Source organism: Lissotriton vulgaris, chromosome 3_1, assembly GCF_964263255.1.
Source record: "Lissotriton vulgaris chromosome 3_1, aLisVul1.2, whole genome shotgun sequence".
In the NCBI taxonomy this organism is placed as follows: domain Eukaryota; kingdom Metazoa; phylum Chordata; class Amphibia; order Caudata; family Salamandridae; genus Lissotriton; species Lissotriton vulgaris.
In genome coordinates, this window is record NC_141689.1 from 2,420,874 (window position 1) to 2,440,882 (window position 20,009).

Genomic DNA, 20,009 nt, shown 5'->3' on the forward strand with positions numbered 1-20,009 from the left:
TTTTTTCCCAGGCGTTTCCTCTTCAGTAGACATAATCGATGTGGCAGGGCACGGGCTGCTAAACAGCAAACGTTGGGGAGAGGGCCCAGCCCAGCCTACTCCGGCCTCAGAGGGCCCGTCCTTTGCCCGGGCTTCGCCCCCGGGCTACGTCCCACGCGCGTCCCGCTGCGCGTGGCAGGTAGGCAGGTTTTAACCTCCTAACGAGGGGGGCGGGGCCGCTGCGGGAAGAGGCTTCAGCTGTTGTAGTGCCTCGCAGTCCCGCAGCGGTGTGGGCGGAGGGCGGGTCCTGAAGGTAGCGATGGCAGCTCGGGGCCAGGAGCCGCGTCCCAAGACAGTCAGCAGCGCTTCTTCACAGAAGCTGAGGCAGGAAAAGCAGCCCACCAGCACAGGTCAGCCCGCCTTGGAAGTTGAGTAGCACCCGCGCAGCGGGTGCTGCGAAAGTTAAATGCACACTCCGGGCGGGGGGCAGGGCCGCTGCGGGAAGAGGCTTCAGCTGTTGTAGTGCCTCGCAGTCCCGCAGCGGTGTGGGCGGAGGGTGGGTCCTGAAGGTAGCAATGGCAGCTCGGGGCCAGGAGCCGCGTCCCAAGACAGTCAGCAGCGCTTCTTCACAGAAGCTGAGGCAGGAAAAGCAGCCCACCAGCACAGGTCAGCCCGCCTTGGAAGTTGAGTAGCACCCGCGCAGCGGGTGCTGCGAAAGTTAAATGCACACTCCGGGCGGGGGGCGGGGCCGCTGCGGGAAGAGGCTTCAGCTGTTGTAGTGCCTCGCAGTCCCGCAGCGGTGTGGGCGGAGGGCGGGTCCTGAAGGTAGCGATGGCAGCTCGGGGCCAGGAGCCGCGTCCCAAGACAGTCAGCAGCGCTTCTTCACAGAAGCTGAGGCAGGAAAAGCAGCCCACCAGCACAGGTCAGCCCGCCTTGGAAGTTGAGTAGCACCCGCGCAGCGGGTGCTGCGAAAGTTAAATGCACACTCCGGGCGGGGGGCGGGGCTATTTTTTTTAGTTGCTCAGCATGTAGGCCATTGTCACCTTGGCCCTGTGTCCTGTGCAAGAACAGTATCCTCCCACTTTCATTCCTTGTCTGTGCAAATGGTGTTTCATGAAAGGGCACGCCCCTTGAATGTGGGCCACGCCCCTTAAATATGGGCCACGCCTCTTGAATGTGGGCCACTTTTTTCGTCAGTGCCCGGGCCGAATTGTGATCCCAATCCGACCCTGCTCAGCGCGCCTCAGCAGCCCTGGCAGTCAGCCCCTTCAACTCAATGCCTCAAGTGTGTCAATGAATCTTTTAGTTCGCAAAGTGGTCATGCTGCGGTCCACAGGATGGCAATACCTGGAGTCTGTACCAAGAACCCATGCAGGCTGAGTTGCTGCCAGTGGTCGTATTCCTTCCTGAGAGGTCTGCCCTGATGCCCACGTGCTGCATGTAGAGTTGTGCTCTAGTCTTTGCGGGTTGCGTCATGACGCAACACGCGAAGACGCCCAGTCGGAGCGAGTGCGCATGCGCGCAGAGAGGCCGAGGGCACCGGAGCAGAGAGGAAGCTCGCGCTTTCTCGCGATCGATGTAATTAAATAAACGACCTTCCCCACAGCCCCTGAGTCTGCCTCCTCATTTCCATAAGGAGATTTACACCTTTATAACTTTTTCCTCCTGTTTTGCACCGTTTGCTCCTCTTGTATTTTGTTTGCTCACAGTTGTCACTTTTGCCTCATATAATGTAACGTTTGCTTTTGTAATTTGTTCTCTTGTTTCAGTTCTGTTGCTATTGTGAAGCGCTCTGACACCTTCGGGTAGAGTCCGCGCGAGAGAAAAACGCATTAAATAAATAAATAAATAAATAAATAATTAAATAAAATACATTGAAAAAGAAATCCAATACTACACAGGCGCAGCACGGGCAGCCCTGAGTAGAAGGACCCCAAGTGTCCGTTCCGTGCGGGCACAACCAAGGGTAGTTCGAGCCAAGGCCCCAGGCTCCCGATCTAACATCAGGTTATGCGGCGCTGTAATCCCCTCTCAAAGATGGCCGCCACGCGTCCTTCCAAGCGCCGATAGCTTCTGTTCCCGTTCAAAAATGGCCGCCACGTGTGCTTGTAAGCTCCAAGGAAACTGTTCCTGTTTCAAGATGGACGCTGCTCTTCCAACGGCCGAGACCAGGGGTCCTTCGATGGAGGCTGGCCGGAGCGCGCCTGTGAGAGCTGAGTGCGGGGGGGGCGGAGGGGGGTCCTTCGGTCGGGGCTGCGCCGCGCGCGCCTGCGCAGAGCTCCGCTGTCTGTTTACACAGGTCCAGAGCCGGTGCCTGTCTGCGCCCTCGGGCGAGGGAGCCGGCGGCCTCGGTCCGCGGCGCCGCGGGACATGGAGGGCGCGGAGACAGGTCAGAGGCGCGCCGAGTCTGAGCCCCGCGGCCCCTGGGGTCTGAGGCGCGTCAATGAATGAAACTGAAAGAAATAAACATGAAACACAACATGAATCACCCCCGCAGAGCGAGGGCCCCGAGGTGCGTCCCGGAGCACCTGATGTGGGGAGAGGATAGCAACCCCCCCAGACCCAGGGTGAGGGGCCATGACCCCCTCAGAGCCCCCCTCAGTGCCTCCCTCAGAGCCCCCTCAGAGCCCCCCTCACTGCCCCCCTCAGAGCCCCCCTCAGTGCCCCCATCAGAGCCCCCCTCACTGCCCTCCTCTGAGCCCCCCTCAGTGCCCACGTCAGAGACGCCCTCAGTGCCCCCCTCAGAGCCCCCCTCACTGCCCCCTCAGTGCCCCCGCTCTGAGCCCCCCCTAAGTGCCCCCCTCAGAGCTCCCCTCACTGCCCCCCTCAGTGCCCCCGCTCTGAGCCCCCCTAAGTGCCCCCCTCAGAGCTCCCCTCACCTCCCCCCCTCAGTGCCCCCCCTCAGTTCCCCCCTCAGTGCCACCCTCAGTGCCCCCTCACTCTCCCCCTCAGTCCCACCCTCAGTATCTGCCCTCAGTGCCCCCCTCAGTGTCTGCCCTCAGTGCCCCCCTCAGCTCCCCCTCGGTGCTCCCTCAGTGCCAACCTCAGTATCGCACTCAGTGCCTCCCTCAGTGCCACCCTCCGTGCCCCCTCAGTTCTTCCTCCGTGCCACCCTCAGTTCCACCCTTAGTGTCTGCCCTCAGTGCCCCCCTCAGCGTCTGCCCTCAGTGCCTGGCCTCAGTGGCCCCCTCGGGGCCCGCCCTCAGTACCGCCCCTCAGTGCCATCAATGTCTGCCCTCAGTGCCACCCTCTGTGCCTGCCCTCAGTGCCCCCCTCAGAGCCCCCCTCAGAGCCCCCCTCAGTGCCCCCCTCAGTTCCCCCACTCAGTTCCCCCCTCAGTGCCACCCTCTGTGCCTGCCCTCAGTGCCCCCCTCTGTGCCTGCCCTCAGTGCCCCCCTCAGAGCCCCCCTCAGTGCCCCCCTCAGTTCCCCCACTCAGTTCCCCCCTCAGTGCCCCCCTCAGTGTCTGCCCTCAGAGCCCCCCTCATTCCCCCTCAGAACGCCCCTCAGAGCCCCCCCTCAGTGTCTGCCCTCAGAGCCCCCCTCAGTGCCCCCCTGGGCACCCTCAGTGCCCCCCTCAGTGCCCCCCCTCAGTTCCCACCCTCAGTCCCCCCAGTTCCCCACTCAGTTCCCCCCTCAGTTCCCCCCCTCAGTTCCCACCCTCCGTTCCCCCCCTCAGTGCCACCCTCAGTGCCCCCTCACTCTCCCCCTCAGTCCCCACTCAGTACCACCCTCAGTATCTGCCCTCAGTGCCACCCTTAATGCCCCCCTCAGTGTCTGCCCTCGGTGCCCCCTCAGTGCCAACCTCAGTGCCCCTTCACTGCTCACCTCAGTATCGCACTCAGTGCCTCCCTCAGTCCCCCCTCAGTGCCACCCGCAGTGTCTGCCCTCTGTGCCCCCCTCAGTTCCCCCCCTCAGTTCCCACCCTCAGTTCCCACCCTCCGTCCCACTCAGTTCCCCCCTCAGTTCCCCCCTCAGTTCCCCCCTCAGTTCCCCCCCTCAGTTCCACCCTCAGTTCCCACCCTCCGTTCCCCCCTCAGTTCCCCCCTCAGTGCCACCCTCAGTGCCCCCTCACTCTCCCCCTCAGTCCCCACTCAGTACCACCCTCAGTATCTGCCCTCAGTGCCACCCTTAATGCCCCCCTCAGTGTCTGCCCTCAGTGCCCCCCTCAGCTCCCCCTCGGTGCCCCCTCAGTGCCAACCTCAGTGCCCCTTCACTGCCCACCTCAGTATCGCACTCAGTGCCTCCCTCAGTCCCCCCTCAGTGCCACCTGCAGTGTCTGCCCTCAGTGCCCCCCTCAGTTCCCCCTCAGTGCCACCCTCAGTTCCACCCTTAGTGTCTGCCCTCAGTGCCCCCCTCAGCGTCTGCCCTCAGTGCCCCCCTCAGCGTCTGCCCTCAGTGTCTGCCTAGTGCCTGGCCTCAGTGCCTGCCCTCAGTGGCCCCCTCGGGCCCGCCCTCAGTACCACCCCTCAGTGCCATCAATGTCTGCCCTCAGTGCCCCCCCTCAGTGCCAGGTTCATTATCGGGGCCAACGAAGGGTGTCAATGAGATTCCCCCTTCAGTCTTGATCTGGACACTAGTGAGGAGGACGAAGGTATCCGCCCCTTTCGCCCACTTCAGTTTTACGCACGTCTATATCTGTGTGGCCATCGCCAATCAGCAAGAGGTTTTTAATGGTTCCAGTTTAAATTTGTTTGTCTGAGAGAGTTACAATTAAAAGTCTTGATAAAGATGGTACTATAAGGCTTCCATCGAAACGCGTCGACGCCCCTTATGAAAAACACAATTCGTGAAGAGACTGGGACTACTGAGTACTTATCGACATGACAGTACTGGGTTCCAGCCCATAAAATTAAGAAAACACGGATGTGTGCCATTTTATGACTTTTTTCGTCTATTGCATGTACCCTCTTTTTAATTTGCAATGCATTGTTGATGTGCTAGTTTAGAAAGCGTTTAGATGTGTTTATAACATATATACTACTCTGAATTATTTCCCGATGTTAGTAGAAAAAACAATATAATTGACTATCCACAAACGTTCTGACCTGTGTGTTGTATGTCCTGTTTTAAGCACTAAATAGATTTATACTTTTTTAATAAAAACATTATCTAGGCTGTTAACCTTGGGTATATGGTTATATCTTTCCCAGATATATGATGTGAATGTTAGACGGGAAACCTGCGGGTTGGCCGAGCAAGGGGGAGAGGCCTCCTGGCGAGGGCCCTCTCCTCTGATCGTACGGACGAGCAATCACCCCCTACAGATAGACGCCACACAAGGATAGGTTCTTAACACTTTTATCGGTATTCTTAGGCAGGTTATTGCAGCAATACAGAAGGACGGGATACCGGGATCCCTCTTAGGCTTAGTCTCTGTGGGAAGGGGGTAGCGGGACAGTCTTAGTACCGGTCTGGTACAGGGATGCCTGACGCACAGCTCTCAATCCTCGAGCTAGAGGGTTCTCTGGTATGGGCCGCGGCAGCGCCAGCAGGGATCCAAGGATGGTTCACGATGATGAGCCGCGGCAGCGCCAGCAGGACTCCAAGGATGGTTCACGAAGATGAGCCGCGGCAGTGCCAGCAGGACTCCAAAGATGGTTCACGAAGATGAGCCGCGGCAGCGCCAGCAGGACTCCAAGGATGGTTCACGAAGATGAGCCGCGGCAGCGCCAGCAGGCCTTCAAGGATGGTTCACGAAGATGAGCCGCAGCAGCGCCAGCAGGCCTCCAAGGATGAGTTTGTCTCGGTGTCTCTCGACTCCAGGATACAACTGCCTTCCTGCTCTGGAGCTGCCCCAGTTATAGGGCTGGTGCCCTTTGATGTCCGGACCCTCGCACTTGGAGGTCGGAGGGTCCGGGATGTGCGAGTCCAGACACCCAGCAAGGGGGTGGAGCCAGCGCCCAGGGAGGCTGGGGGCGATCGAAACCAGGCTGATGGGGGTCCATCGAAACTTCTCCCCCCACTGACTCGTCAAGTGGTCTCTTTACCCCCTGGTTGGCTTGTGGTGCCTCGATGTCGGGGCTTTGCTGGGCCTGAGGCTGGGGTCGGGCCGAGGCCACGAGGCCTGGTCGTGGAGTGTCCAAGATGGCGGCTGAGAGACGAGGATCCGGACAGAGTCCGGACCAGCCGAGAGGGTTGAGGAGAGGAGGTCGAGTTCCGTCGGGGGAGAGCTGGGGGCGGCCCGGAGGGGCGGCCCTCGTGGCAGGTGGAAGGTGTCGCTCTTGGCCGGGGAACAGGGGTCGAGGTAGTCCGGGATCCGCCACGCGTCCCCCCCAGCTGAAGGCAGGGAGAGTCACCCATCTTCTTGGGTATTCTCCTCGCTGAGGCGGAAGAAGCGGGACAGGCTCGCTGATCTCACGCACTGTGAGCGCCGCAGCTCGAATTGGGTAACTAGCGCTGTACTTGTGCAGACGCTGTGTTCACTTTGTGCTTTGTGCTGTGTAACTGTGCCTGTGTGCTTATACTGCAATCTTAGCCCTTAAGCGCCCGATTTTAAACAGCGCTGTGCCTGTGTGCTTACGCTGCATTTGGTGGCCCATTAACTTACATCACTGACTCTGTGGTGACGCTGTGTTGTTTTCCGACCTGCTGGTCCATCTGCTGCCCCTGCCTCAGCTACACTTTCACCCTCCATTTTGCTGCTTGCACTTTCCTGGCCCGCCCCTCCTCCCCGCTACCGCCTCCCAGCTGCTGCCCCTCCCACGCTCCGCCCCCTCCAACATCCATTTATGGCCAATGTCCCCACGCGCTACGGCCACGCCGAAGGTGCGCCAAAGGTAAGCCCGTCTACGCCCGTCCGCGCCTGGACCGCGCCCAGCGCCAGACCCCCTGGCCCTCGCGCTGCGCTGCCCTCCCGCATCACCTACGATGCCTCCACCCTCCTAGCCCTTAACCCCGGCCGCGCCCCCAACTGCGTCCAAGCCGCTCCTGGACACACCCATGGACCTTTCTCCTGCTACTCCTGCAAATTCATCGGTACCGACAACATCTCCGCTACGACCACAACACAGACCCCTGACCCCAACCACCTACAGTGCATCCTTCTCAACACCCGATGAGTCCACAGACACGCCATTGACCTATGGAATCTACTAGACACCATCTCTCCGGACGTCGCCTTCCTTACAGAAACTTGGATGAACGCCTCCTCCGCCCCAGACATCACCATTGCCATCCCTGAAGATTATAAGATCATTCGTAAGGACCGCACCGACCACACAGGAGGAGGAATCGCTATCGTCCATAATAAGTCAATCCGCATCTCAACCAGCTCTGACGCCAATCTCACCAACTCTGAACACCTTCACTTCCAGATCCTCATCGACCCCAAGACCACACTCAGAGGCACCCTCCTCTACAGACCACCAGGACCCCGCGCAAAATTCAGTGAAGACATCACGGACTTCATCACTCCTCACGCGCTCCCCTCCAAAGACTACATCCTTCTGGGAGACCTCAATTTTCACCTTGAAAAGATCAACGACCGCAACACCACCACCCTCTTGGACAATCTCGCCAACCTTGGACTTAAACAACTGGTAACATCGCCCACCCACATCGCAGGTCACACACTCGACCCCATCTTCACCTCCAGCAATCATGTCTCCTTCAGCCACACTACGGAGCTCCTCTGGACTGACCACAGCTGCGTTCACTTCACCTACAACAAACCAAAACCCACCAACCACCTCCAACCAACTCTGCAAAGAAACTGGAACAAAATCACCACAGACCAGATCTCCGCATCGCTCCTTCTAAACACCCCAGCCCACTCTTCTAACGCAAACGTAGCCGCCGCCAACCTCACCCTATGGTTATCCAACACCACCGACACCTTAGCACCACTGAAGAAACGTCAAAACAAACCTGCCAGCAAAAAGGCCTCATGGTTTAACGATGATCTTAAGAAGTCCAAGAAACTCTGCCGCTCCCTCGAAAAGGCCTGGAAAAAAGACCCAACTACTAGCACCAAGGACGCCTTCAAAAACGCCACCCGCACTCACCACCAACTAATCCGAAAGGCCAAGAAAACAGCATTCAAGGATCGACTAGACAACAACGCCCACAACAGCTAGGAACTTTTCAACATCGTCAAGGAATTTTCCAATCCCTCGGCCAACTCCAACGACATCACCCCCTCTCAAGCCCTCTGCGACTCCCTAGCCTCATTCTTCCACAACAAGATTGCAGACATCCACAACAGCTTCGACAACCAACCCACCCTACCTTGTGCTGAACATTCTCCCCCCGTGAACACCCTTAACGACTGGAACCCAATCTCCACTGAGGACACAATCCGCCTGATGAATTCCATCCACTCAGGATCCCCCACAGACCCATGTCCTCACCACATCTTCAACAAAGCAGACTCCGTCATAGCACCGCACCTCCGAGACGTCATCAACAGCTCCCTCAACTCCGCCACCTTCCCGGAAGACTGGAAACACGCTGAACTCACCGCCCTTCTGAAGAAACCCACAGCGGACCCCACCGAACTCAAAAATTACCGCCCCATCTCGCTCCTTCCATTCCCGGCCAAAGTCATCGAGAAAGCTGTCAACAACCAACTCGCCGCCTTCCTCGAAGCCAACAAATCCCTCGACTCCTCACAATCTGGCTTCCGAGCAAAACACAGCACTGAGACCGCCCTCATCGCAGCAACAGACGACATTCGAACTCTACTGGACAATGGAGACACAGTCGCCCTCATCCTCCTCGACCTCTCTGCAGCATTTGACACAGTCTGCCACAGCACCCTTTTACAACGCCTCAATAACATCGGAATCCAAGGAAAAGCACTTGAATGGATCACCTCGTTCCTCACCGGAAGAACTCAGAAAGTCCGCCTCCCACCATTCAAGTCCGAGGCCACTGAAGTCATCTGTGGCGTACCACAAGGATCCTCACTCAGCCCCACCCTCTTCAACGTATACATGAGCCCCCTCGCGACCATCGCTCGCCAACACAACCTCAACAGCTCTTCAATGGTTCCGCTCTTTCCTCTCGGACCGGTTTTTTAAAGTAGCTATCCCACCTGGTCAGTCCTCTTTCCACCCTTTGGGACTAGGAGTACCTCAGGGATCTGCGTTGAGCCCCACTTTGTTCAACTTGTATGTGAAACCGCTGGCTGCTGTCGTCAGACAAAGCGGCTTAACCATGACATCGTATGCCGACGACACGCAGCTGGCGGTGACACTCAGTGGGGACCCTGAGGTGACTGCCCCCAGGTTTCGCGCAGGGCTTTTAGCCGTGGCGAATTGGATGCGTATTAACTGTTTACAGTTAAACGCCAAGAAAACCGAAGTCCTGATCTTAGGAAAGCAAGCTGAATTGTGGGGTGACCAATGGTGGCCTCCTGAATTGGGGGTGACTCCCATCCCAGTTGCCGAAGTGAAGAACCTGGGGGTCTGGCTTGATTCCAATCTCTCTTTTACCAGCCATACTAAGAAGATCGCAGCTACCTGCTATGGTATTCTGCGAGGACTGAGACCAGTCCTCAAATTCTTCGACCCCCCTACTCGGCAACTGGTGGTCCAAGCCTCTATTCTCTCTCGGCTAGACTACGGGAGTGCTCTGCTGCTTGGTGTTAATCAGGCCGAGGCCACCAGACTGCAGAGGGTGCAGAATGCCGCTGCGCGGGCCATTGTGGGCCTCCCGAGACGGTGCTCTGTATCTGCAGTTCTGACCTCCCTTCACTGGCTGCCGGTCAGACAGAGAATCAAATTCAAGGCACTCTGTCTGACATTCAAGATCCTGAAATTTTCGTCACCTCCTGCCCTGACGGGTCTTGTTTCCCCGTATGTCCCCAGGCGGTCTCTCAGGTCGGAATCTCTTCATCTAGCAAGCACGCCTAGATTCAGACTGAGTAGGATGGGAGGTCGTTCATTTCGTGTCATGGCAGCTGGATTATGGAACTCCCTTCCTGTCCATATCCGTGCCCTTAACAGCCTGACTCTCTTTAGACGTGCGATCAAAACCCATTTGTTCACCTCTGTTGACTGATCTCCTCTCTTTTCAGCGGCGATTTGTTGTGTTGTGGTACTTGATCAGGCGCCAGGACGCCCCTTCGCTGGGGCAGCTGTGCGCCGAATAAAAGTTATTAACATAACATAACATAACATCATCTCCTACGCGGATGACACTCAACTAATCCTTTCTCTCACCAATGACCCCAGCACCGCCAAAACTAACCTACACGAAGGAATGAAAGAAGTTGCCGAATGGATGAAACAAAGCCGTCTGAAACTGAACTCAGACAAAACAGAAGTCCTCATCTTAGGTACATCCCCCTCTGCATGGGACGACTCCTGGTGGCCGGAAGCCCTCGGAAAGGCACCCATCCCGACAGACCACGCACGGAACTTAGGCATCATACTGGACTCTTCACTCTCAATGAATAGACAAGTCAGCGCCGTATCCTCTTCCTGCTTCAACATTCTTCGCATGCTGAGAAAAACATTTCGCTGGATCCCCACCGAAACAAGGAAAACAGTCACCCATGCTCTGGTCACGAGCCGACTGGACTACGGAAACACCCTCTACGCAGGCATTACCGCTAAACTCCAGAAGAAACTCCAACGAATCCAAAACGCCTCAGCCAGGATCATATTAGACATCCCACGCAACGAACACATCTCCGGTCACCTTAAAGACCTCCACTGGCTACCCGTCAATAAGAGGATCACTTTCCGACTGCTAACCCACGCACACAAATCACTCTATGACATCGGACCAGAATGCCTCAACTCACGACTGTCCTTCTACACCCCCTCCCGCCAACTACGTTCTTCCAGCCAAGCCCTCGCCACTGTACCTCGCATCAACAAGACCACCATGGGAGGCAGATCCTTCTCATACCTGGCTGCTAAAACATGGAACTCACTCCCCGCTTACCTTCGCCTTACCCAGAACCACCTAGCATTCAGAAAGCAGCTTAAAACGTGGATATTTGACAAGTAATCTTCCTCCCCTCTCTAAGCGCCTTGGGACCCTCTGGGTATGTAGTGCGCTATATAAATTCTCTGACTTGACTTGACTTGACTTGAAGTCCATCCCTTGCAGGGAGATGGACCAACGCAACAGCTTCGGATTCTCTCCTCGCATCTGCATCAGCCATTGCAGAGGTCGGTGGTCAGTTTGTACCCGGAAGTGGGTGCCGAAGAGGTAGGGTCGGAGCTTCTTGAGGGCCCACACCACGGCAAAGTCCTCCCGCTCAATGGTGCTCCAGCGTTGTTCTCGGGCCAGCAGACGTCGGCTAATGAAGGCCACTGGCTGGTCAACTCCCTCTGCATTGATTTGGGAGAGGACTGCTCCGACGCCGTGATCGGAGGCATCGGTCTGTACTATGAATTCCCCTCTGTAGTCGGGGGCTTGGAGCACGGGTGCGGTGCACATTGCTGTCTTGAGGGTCTCTATGGCGGCCTGACACTCAGGGGTCCAGTGCACCTTCGGTGGGTGTTTGTTCGATGTGAGTTCTGTGAGGGGGCCCACAATGCTGCCGTAGTCTTTCACGAAGCGCCGGTAATATCCTGTGAGCCCCAGGAAGGCTCGGACCTCTGTTTGGGTGACCGGGGGTTCCCAGGCCCGGATGGCGGCGATCTTGGGTTGGAGGGGGGCCACCTGGCCACTTCCCTCCTGGTGCCCCAGGTAGGTCACGGACCCTTGGCCGATTTGGCACTTGCTGGCTTTTATTGTTAGCCCTGCCCGTCGGAGGGCGGCCAAGACCTCATGGAGGTGTTGGAGGTGTTCGGCCCAGTGGAGACTGTACACCGCAATATCGTCTAGGTAGGCAGCGCTGAATTCCTCGAGCCCCGCCAGCACCGTATTCACTAGTCTCTGGAACGTGGCGGGGGCGTTTTTCATCCCGAAGGGCATCACCTTGAAGTGGTAGTGGCCATCCGGGGTGGAGAAGGCGGATCGCTCCTGGGCACCCGGGGTGAGGCCGATCTGCCAGTAGCCCGCAGTTAGGTCGAAGGTGCTCAGGTAGCGGACGGCCCCCAGGCGGTCGATCAGCTCATCAGCCCGAGGGATGGGGTGAGCGTCTGTTCGGGTGACGGCGTTCAAGCCCCGGTAGTCCACACAAAATCTGAGTTCGGGGGCGACGTCAGGGGTGGCGGCCTTGGGGACCAGCATGACCGGGCTGGCCCAGGGGCTGTCGGAGGGCTCGATCACTCCCAGAGCCAGCATCTTGGATACTTCCGACTGGATACAGGCGCGCACCCGATCGGGAACTCTGTAGGCCCGGTGCCGGATAGGGGGGCTAGCCCCGGTGTCGACATCGTGGAGGCACCATGGGGTGACCCCGGGGGTGAGAGAGAATAGATCGGCAAATTGCTGTAATAAGTCTTGGCAGCCTTGGCGTTGTGCTGGGGTCAGGGTGGAAGAGAGGTTGACTCCTTCCACGGAGCCGTCTTTTTCGAGGGTCTTCAGGAGGTCGGGTAGGGGCTCGGAGTCCTCTTCAGCCCCACTGTCGGTAGCCATCAGGAGGCTAAGTTCTGAGCGAACAAAGTGGGGCTTGAGTCGATTGGCATGGAGGACCCGGAGGGGGTTCCTGGGGGACTCCATGTCCACCAGGTAGGTGACAGGGCCCTTGCGCTCCACCACTTTAAAGGGCCCCGTCCATTTGTCTTGGAGGGCGCATGGTTCAGCCGGGGACATGACCCAGACCTGTTGTCCCGGCTCGAACTCGATGGACGAGGCGTTTTGATCATACCACCGTTTCATGTCTTCTTGGCTGGCTTCGAGGTTGGCTTTGGCAAGTTCCCTGAACCGCCGAGTCTGGTTCCGGAGGGTCAGGAGGTACCGGTACACATCAGGAGGAGCACTCTGGGAGGTCACCTCCCATCCTTCTTTGACCAGACTTAGGGGACCCCGGACGGGGTGCCCATACAATAGTTCGAAGGGGCTGAATCCCAGGGACTTCTGTGGGACTTCCCGGTAGGCAAATAGGAGGCAGGGTAGCAACACGTCCCATTGGCGTCGTAAGGGTTCTTCCAGACCCATGATCATCCCCTTGAGGGTTCGATTGAAGCGTTCTACCAGTCCGTTCCCTTGCGGGTGGTAGGGGGTCGTGAACTTGTATGAGACCCCGCACTGTTGCCAGAGGGACTTCATGTATCTGGAGATGAAGTTCGTGCCCCGATCACTGACGACTTCTCGGGGGAAGCCCACCCGCGAGAAGATCCCCATCAGGGCTCGGCCCACCACGGGCGCTATCACGGTCCGGAGAGGGATGGCTTCGGGATAGCGGGTGGCATGGTCTACCAGGACGAGTATGAACCGGTGACCTTGTGATGTCCAGGGCTCCAGGGGCCCCACAATGTCAATCCCTACCCGCTCAAAGGGAGTGTTGACGACCGGGAAGGGCTGCAGGGGGACTTTCAGTTTTCTGCCGCTCTTCCCGCTGGCCTGGCAGGTGGGACAGGCTCGGCAGTGGTTGATTACATCGTTCCTCATCTTGGGCCAGTAGAAGTGGGTAACCAGGCAGCTGTAAGTTTTGTCCTGCCCCAGGTGCCCGGCGAGAGGTACATCATGAGCCAGGTTCAGGAGGAAGTCTCTGAATCGGAGGGGCACTACCAGCACCGGCTGGCCCCTAGCTCGGCAATCTTCTGCTCGCTGTAGAGGAGCTCATTGTCCCAATAGACCCAGTGAGCCCCCGAGGCATCCCCTGCGCTCTGGGCTGCGGCTTGCTGTCGGATCCCCTCGAGGTAGGGACAAGTTTTTTGTTCTTGGCGGAACTGTTCTTGAGTGGGGCCACCTTCTTGGCGCCACTGGGCCAGCTCCGGGAGGTCGCGGAGTGGGTCAGGTTCTTCGTTGTTCGGCCCCGGTGGACCGGGTTCGGGGGTGGTGTCTTCAGTGACTACGGCGGTGGAGGTTCGGGCCACTCGGGTTCTTCAGTGGAGGGGATGGCGCGGGCGGCCATGGATCGGGTCGTCGCACAGACCCATTCAGGGAGGCCCAGCATCCCCAGGTGCTCCCTCCGCTCAACGGCAGCCCAGGGGGAGCTCTCGAGGTCGTTCCCAAGGAGGCAGTCTACCGGGGCATCGTCTCGGACAGTCACTTTCAGCATGCCCGACACTCCCCCCCCCCCCCATTCAAAGGAGACGCGGGCCATCTGGCACAGGCTTTCGGAGTTGTCCGCAGACCGTACTGGGCATAGCACATTGGGCAGGATTTGATCCGGGGTCACCAGATGGCAACGGACGGCCGTTACGCTGGCTCCCATGTCGCGGAGGGCTTCGGCCCGGTGTCCGTTAATGGTGACCCACTGGCTGTACTTCTGCGTATTGGCCGGGATGGGGGCCCGTGGGATCATGTCTCTTTCGCCCAGACATACCAGGGACATGGCTGCGGGTTCCCATTCGGGCTGGTACTGTTCACAGTCTTCGGCTTCTTCTTCGCCTTGTTCCTCCCCTAGGGAGATGGCGTTGATCTGGTGGTTTAGCGGACCCAGGGGGTTGGATGGTTGGTTTCTCGGACAGTTGGGGTCATTGGCGTAATGACCGGGTCGCTGGCATTTGTGGCAGCTAACGTTGGAGCGGAATCCCGGCCGTGCTGGGGGGCTTCCTCTCCCGGCCAGGGACGGGGGAGTGCTGGTGAGAGGCACCGTGGCGGTGTCCCGACCCCGGCCCTGGCCTCCTCCTCCTCGCGGACGGTGGGACCCCTGGGAGCCTCGGCCTTGATCTCCCGCCCAGTTCCGGGGGACCCAGGTGCTCTCCCATCGATCTGCTTCAATGGCGAGTTTCCGGGGCTCGGTCAGCTTACTGTCGAGGAGATGCTGCCTTAGTTCGATGAAACAGTTATTGGAGAGGTGTTCCCATACGATGAGATCGAACAATTGTTCGTAGGTGGTGACCTGGCTGCCCTTGATCCACCCTTCTAGGGCTCTGCTAAAAAAAGTTCACGTACTCTACCGGGGATCCTTTTACAGTCTCTGAATCGCTGCCGGTACATCTCGGGGGTGAGCCCATAGCGAGTGAGGAGGGCGGCTTTCATATGCTCGTATGAGGTCATCTCAGCGTCGGGGAGCTGTAGCAGGGCATCTCTCCCTTCGTTGACAAATCTCCCCCGTCTTTTCGCGGAACCCGGTGGGAGGTCATAGCTACTTCGTAGGCCTTAAACCATTGCTGGATGTCGTCGTTCTTGTAGTACTCTCGGACGACATCTTTGGGGATGTGGACCTTGGTGTCCGCAGAGGGAGTGGAGCTTTGGTTCTCGGAGACGCCAAGGTCCCTGTTTTGTTTCCTAATTTCTAGTTCCTTCAAACCGCGCTCGTGTTCGTTCGCGAGTTTCTTCTCCTCCAGCTCCCTCTGGCTTTTTTTCTCTTCCCCTGTAATCGTAGGTGTTCAAGGGCTATCTTTTTTTCTGCTAGTTTCAGTTCCCCATCTAAGCGAAGTCTAGCCAGTTCCAACTCGTGGAGCCGGCTCCTCTCTCGTTCTCGGGCCTCCTCGTGAGAGAGGCCCGGGTTCCCCTCTTCCTCAGGGGTTGCAAGGTTCTCGGTGATTGCAATGTTTTCGTTTTGTGGAGGCGACGCTCCCGTCTCCACCCAAGTCTGTAGGGCCTGTTTGAGGTCGTCTTTGGTACTTAGTCCTGTGGTAGCGATACCCAAGTCTATGCAGAATTGCTTTAATTCCTTGTGACTGTAATCTTCCAGCCGTTCCATCTGGAATTTCGCGGTTGTTCCGGTTTCTTTCGTCCTCATGGTCGCTGTGTGTTTTTCGTTTGTATTGGGGCGAGCTACTCTCCGTACGATTTGCGTCGGCTCGAATCGCGCCGCTGGCCACCAATGTTAGACGGGAAACCTGAGGGTTGGCCGAGCAAGGGGGAGAGGCCTCCTGGCGAGGGCCCTCTTCTCTGATCGTACGGACGAGCAATCACCCCCCTACAGATAGACGCCACACAAGGATAGGTTCTTAACACTTTTATCGGTATTCTTAGGCAGGTTATTGCAGCAATACAGAAGGACGGGATACCGGGATCCCTCTTAGGCTTAGTCTCTGTGGGAAGGGGGTAGCGGGACAGTCTTAGTACCGGTCTGGTACAGGGATGCCTGACGCACAGCTCTCAATCCTCGAGCTGGAGGGTTCTCTGGTATGGGCCGCGGCAGCGCCAGCAGGGCTCCAAGGATGGTTCACGACGATGAGCCGCGGCAGCGCCAGCAGGACTCCAAGGATGGTTCACGAAGATGAGCCGCGGCAGCGCCAGCAGGACTCCAAAGAGGGTTCACGAAGATGAGCCGCGGCAGCGCCAGCAGGACTCCCAGGATGGTTGACGAAGATGAGCCGCGGCAGCGCCAGCAGGCCTTCAAGGATGGTTCACGAAGAGGAGCCGTGGCAGCGCCAGCAGGCGTCCAAGGATGAGTTAGTCTCGGTGTCTCTCGACTCCAGGATACAACTGCCTTCCTGCTCTGGAGCTGCCCCAGTTATAGGGCTGGTGCCCTTTGATGTCCGGACCCTCGCACTTGGAGGTCGGAGGGTCCGGGATGTGCGAGTCCAGACACCCAGCAGGGGGGTGGAGCCAGCGCCCATGGAGGCTGGGGGCGATCGAAACCAGGGTGATGGGGGTCCATCGAAACTTCTCCCCCCACTGACTCGTCAAGTGGTCTCTTTACCCCCTGGTTGGCTTGTGGTGCCTCGATGTCGGGGCTTTGATGGGCCTGAGGCTGGGGTCGGGCCGAGGCCACGAGGCCTGGTCGTGGAGGGTCCAAGATGGAGGCTGGGCCGGAGACGAGGATCCAGGACAGGGTCCGGACCAGCCGAGAGGGTTGAGGAGAGGAGGTCGAGTTCCGTCGGGGGAGAGCTGGGGGCGGCCCGGAGGGGCTGCCCTCGTGGCAGATGGAAGGTGTCGCTCTTGGCCGGGGAACAGGGGTCGAGGTAGTCCGGGATCCGCCATGCTGGAGGAGTGGGACCACGCCACGAGGCCAGGTCCAACAGTGACCTTGAATGATTGTGATTCAGATGTACTTGAGCACATAGAGTCAATAATATTTAGAGTCTGCTTAGTTAATCCAAAGGAAATTTATTTTGTGATACGATTATAAAATGCCCTATTCCTTTTGTGTAAAGGGGTTACTCTTGTTTTTTACAAAAACAAGGATGAGATATACAATGTTTTCATCTTTGCTACAAGTGGCAACGAGTATGAGATGCAAAGTGTTTGTTTCAAGTGGCGATGAGGCTGGGATACAAAGTGTTTGTTTCAAGTGGGGATGAGGATGAGATATAAAGTGTTTGTTACAAGTGGCGACGAGGATGGGATACAAAGTGTTTGTTACAAGTGGCGATGAGTATTAGATCTGGCACCATTGGCGTGGTTCTCCCTTCCATTTTTGCTGTTGCCTCATGTGTTTTTGCTGGTGTTAGAAGCTTTGGGCACTGTGCCACTGCTATCCAGTGCCACAGTGCAAGTGCTCCCTATTGTAAATTGATGTACGAATCAGTGATTCCATGTTTGGCTATTTGGTTTACTTGTCAGACCCTAGTTTGTGCCAGGGCGTGTAATCCAAATGCGGCTAGTGGGCCTGCAGCACTGGTTGTGCCACCCCCAGAAGCAGCCTTGGAAAATGTGTCTAAGGTCTGCCATTGCAGAGCCTGCGTGCAGTCTCGCACTGTCATGCTGACTGGGCAAGTGCACCCACTTGTCAGTCCCTAAACCTTCCCTTTTCTTCATATCAGACACCCCTATGGTAGAAGCAAGGGCAGGGTGCATTGTAAGTATAAGGTAGGACTAGCCCTGATGTGTGTGGCATGTCCTAATAGTAAATTACAGCCATTTTCGTTTTTCACTATTGCAAGGCTATCTGTTCTCCATAGGCCAGAATGAGCTGTTAAAATTATTACATTTTATAATCCTAACTGTCTCAGAGAAAATGGTAGAAATTCGAGTTTAGTATGCCTGAACTCAGAATAATAAAATACATATTTTACTAAAGTTTATTTTAATATTCTGTGTTTGCAAATACCACTTTTAGAAAGTAGGTATTTGCTTGTCTAACCATTCAAACCTGCCTCTGATAGTTTGTGTATTCCTAAGTCTGGTTTTGAGAGTGACAGGGCTGGGGAATTCCAGGAGACAAGCTGAGTCACCCAGTGGTAAATAGAGAGATCTGCATCTAGATGGGAGGGAGGAGTTGCACTGGAACCTTGAATAGGGCTGTGCCTGCCTCCCACAATGCTCCACCCCCTGGGGAGCGGCTGATGTTTCTGCCCTGCACACTGAAAGAAGAGAAGGATTCCTGTAAACAAAGTGCTCCAGGACTGTACTTGCCTTCCACAATGGTGGCTCCACCTCATGTGGGGCGTCTGATGTGCATGCCCTGTACTGTGAAAGGAAAGGATAAGTCTGGTAAACAGAGTGCTTCAGAACTAGTTTGGACTGGGCAAAGGCCCCTCTCCCCTCAGAGAACAAAGGATTTTGGGGTATAAATAGTGGGACCCTGATCCCATGAAATTAGATCACTTTTGGACTACAAGAAGAAACCTTTACTGAGGAGACGAACCTGAAGAAACTGAGGAGAGACTATTCCCGAGCTGAAGTGCTGCTTGGGGGATTGGCCTGCAGTGGTTGCCTTACTGCCAAAGGAAGGAGAAAGGAACTTTGTGTACTTTGCTTTCAACTTGTGAAGGAACTCCAAGGGCTTGGAAAAGAGCTTGCCTCCTGCTGAAGTCTCAGGGACAACAGACTTCACCCCCCAGCTCCCCAGAGTTCTTGTGGAAGTGCCTGCTGCTGTTTTGGGCCTTCTGAGGAACGGCGTGTCGCAAGGAGCTGGAAGCACGACTCAACTAGAAGAAGCGTATTGCCGTCGCTGTGCCTGCCGTCCCAACTCTGAAGGAGGTTGTCGCTGCTGGAACTGTCACACTGCACCGCTTCGGAGAGAAGCGTGCCGCAACGAAGAGGAAGCGTGTCGCTGCTGCAGCCGTCACAACTCCGAAGAAGGAGGGTGTTGCCGCTGTGGTTGTCACACTGCACCACATCATGAGAAGGATCTCGCAACTAGGTCGGAGCGTGTCGCTGTGCCTGCCGTCGCAACTCCGAAGGAGGGTGTCGCCGCTGGAACTGTCACATTGCACCGCATCGACCAAGAGCACCTCGCATCCCCGAGAAGCGCGCAGCCGTCCGAGCTGCTGCCGTCGCATCTTGGATGTAGCCGCTGTAGTTGTCGCATCGAGCGGAAGCTTCACGCATCGTGGAGAAGAGCGTCGCCGCTGGAGCTGTTGCCATCGCATCGTAAGGGGTGTCGCCGCTGCAGTCCACACATCGAACAGAGAGTTTCTCGCATCCCCGAGAAGCATGCCGCATCTGGAAGATCTTCACGTCTTTATTTCTTTGCACCTGACTTTGCCGTATTTCCCATCGCTGCGTCATTGTTTGTCGTGTAAGCGCAACACAACCTAAGGTACATTGACGCATCTAAGAACTTAACTGAACTAAGCTTAAATCTACCATCTTAAAGTAATCATAGTGTGTATTTTTGTCGTTTATGATCTTGTGGTAACTCTACATAAAGTCTACTTATTTTTTATATAAAACCTGTGGTGTCCATTTGTAGTGTTGTCACTGGGTTACTGTATGTGGTCACAACTGCTTAACTTACAATGCCTCTGAAATAAGCCTTGACTGCTCGCACCACGCAGCCTAGAGGGTGAGCAGGAGTTATTTTAGGAGTGTAATCCCCTTGTCCTGACTAGAGGAGAGGGTCCCTATTTGTCACAAGTACCTACCTGTGCTAATTAGAGACCCCCAAATCTAACAATGAGGATGAGATACAAAGTGTTTGTTACAAATGACGACGAGGATGGGATGCGAAGTGTTTGTTTCAAGTGGCGATGAGGATGGGATACAAAGTGTTTGTTACAAGTGGCGACGAGGATGGGATACAAAGTGTTTGTTTCAAGTGGCGATGAGGATGGGATACAAAGTGTTTCAAGTGGCGACGAGGATGGGATACAAAGTGCTTGTTTCAAGTGGCGATGAGGATGGGATACAAAGTGTTTGTTACAAGTGACGACGAGGATGGGATGCAAAGTATTT

The 20,009-nt window shown here is 56.6% G+C and overlaps 1 protein-coding gene across 1 annotated transcript in view; it reads left to right on the forward strand.

The window, feature by feature from the left end:
- Window positions 1-2,230: 2,230 nt before the first annotated feature.
- The window catches only part of LOC147725796 (uncharacterized), a 186,814-nt gene continuing 169,035 nt past the window's right edge, over window positions 2,231-20,009 (forward strand). Inside the window, exon 1 of the mRNA XM_086959945.1 lies at window positions 2,231-2,368. Coding sequence (XP_086816071.1) covers window positions 2,350-2,368 — 19 coding nt within the window. The 5' untranslated portion in view covers window positions 2,231-2,349. The remainder of the gene's footprint in view (window positions 2,369-20,009) is intronic.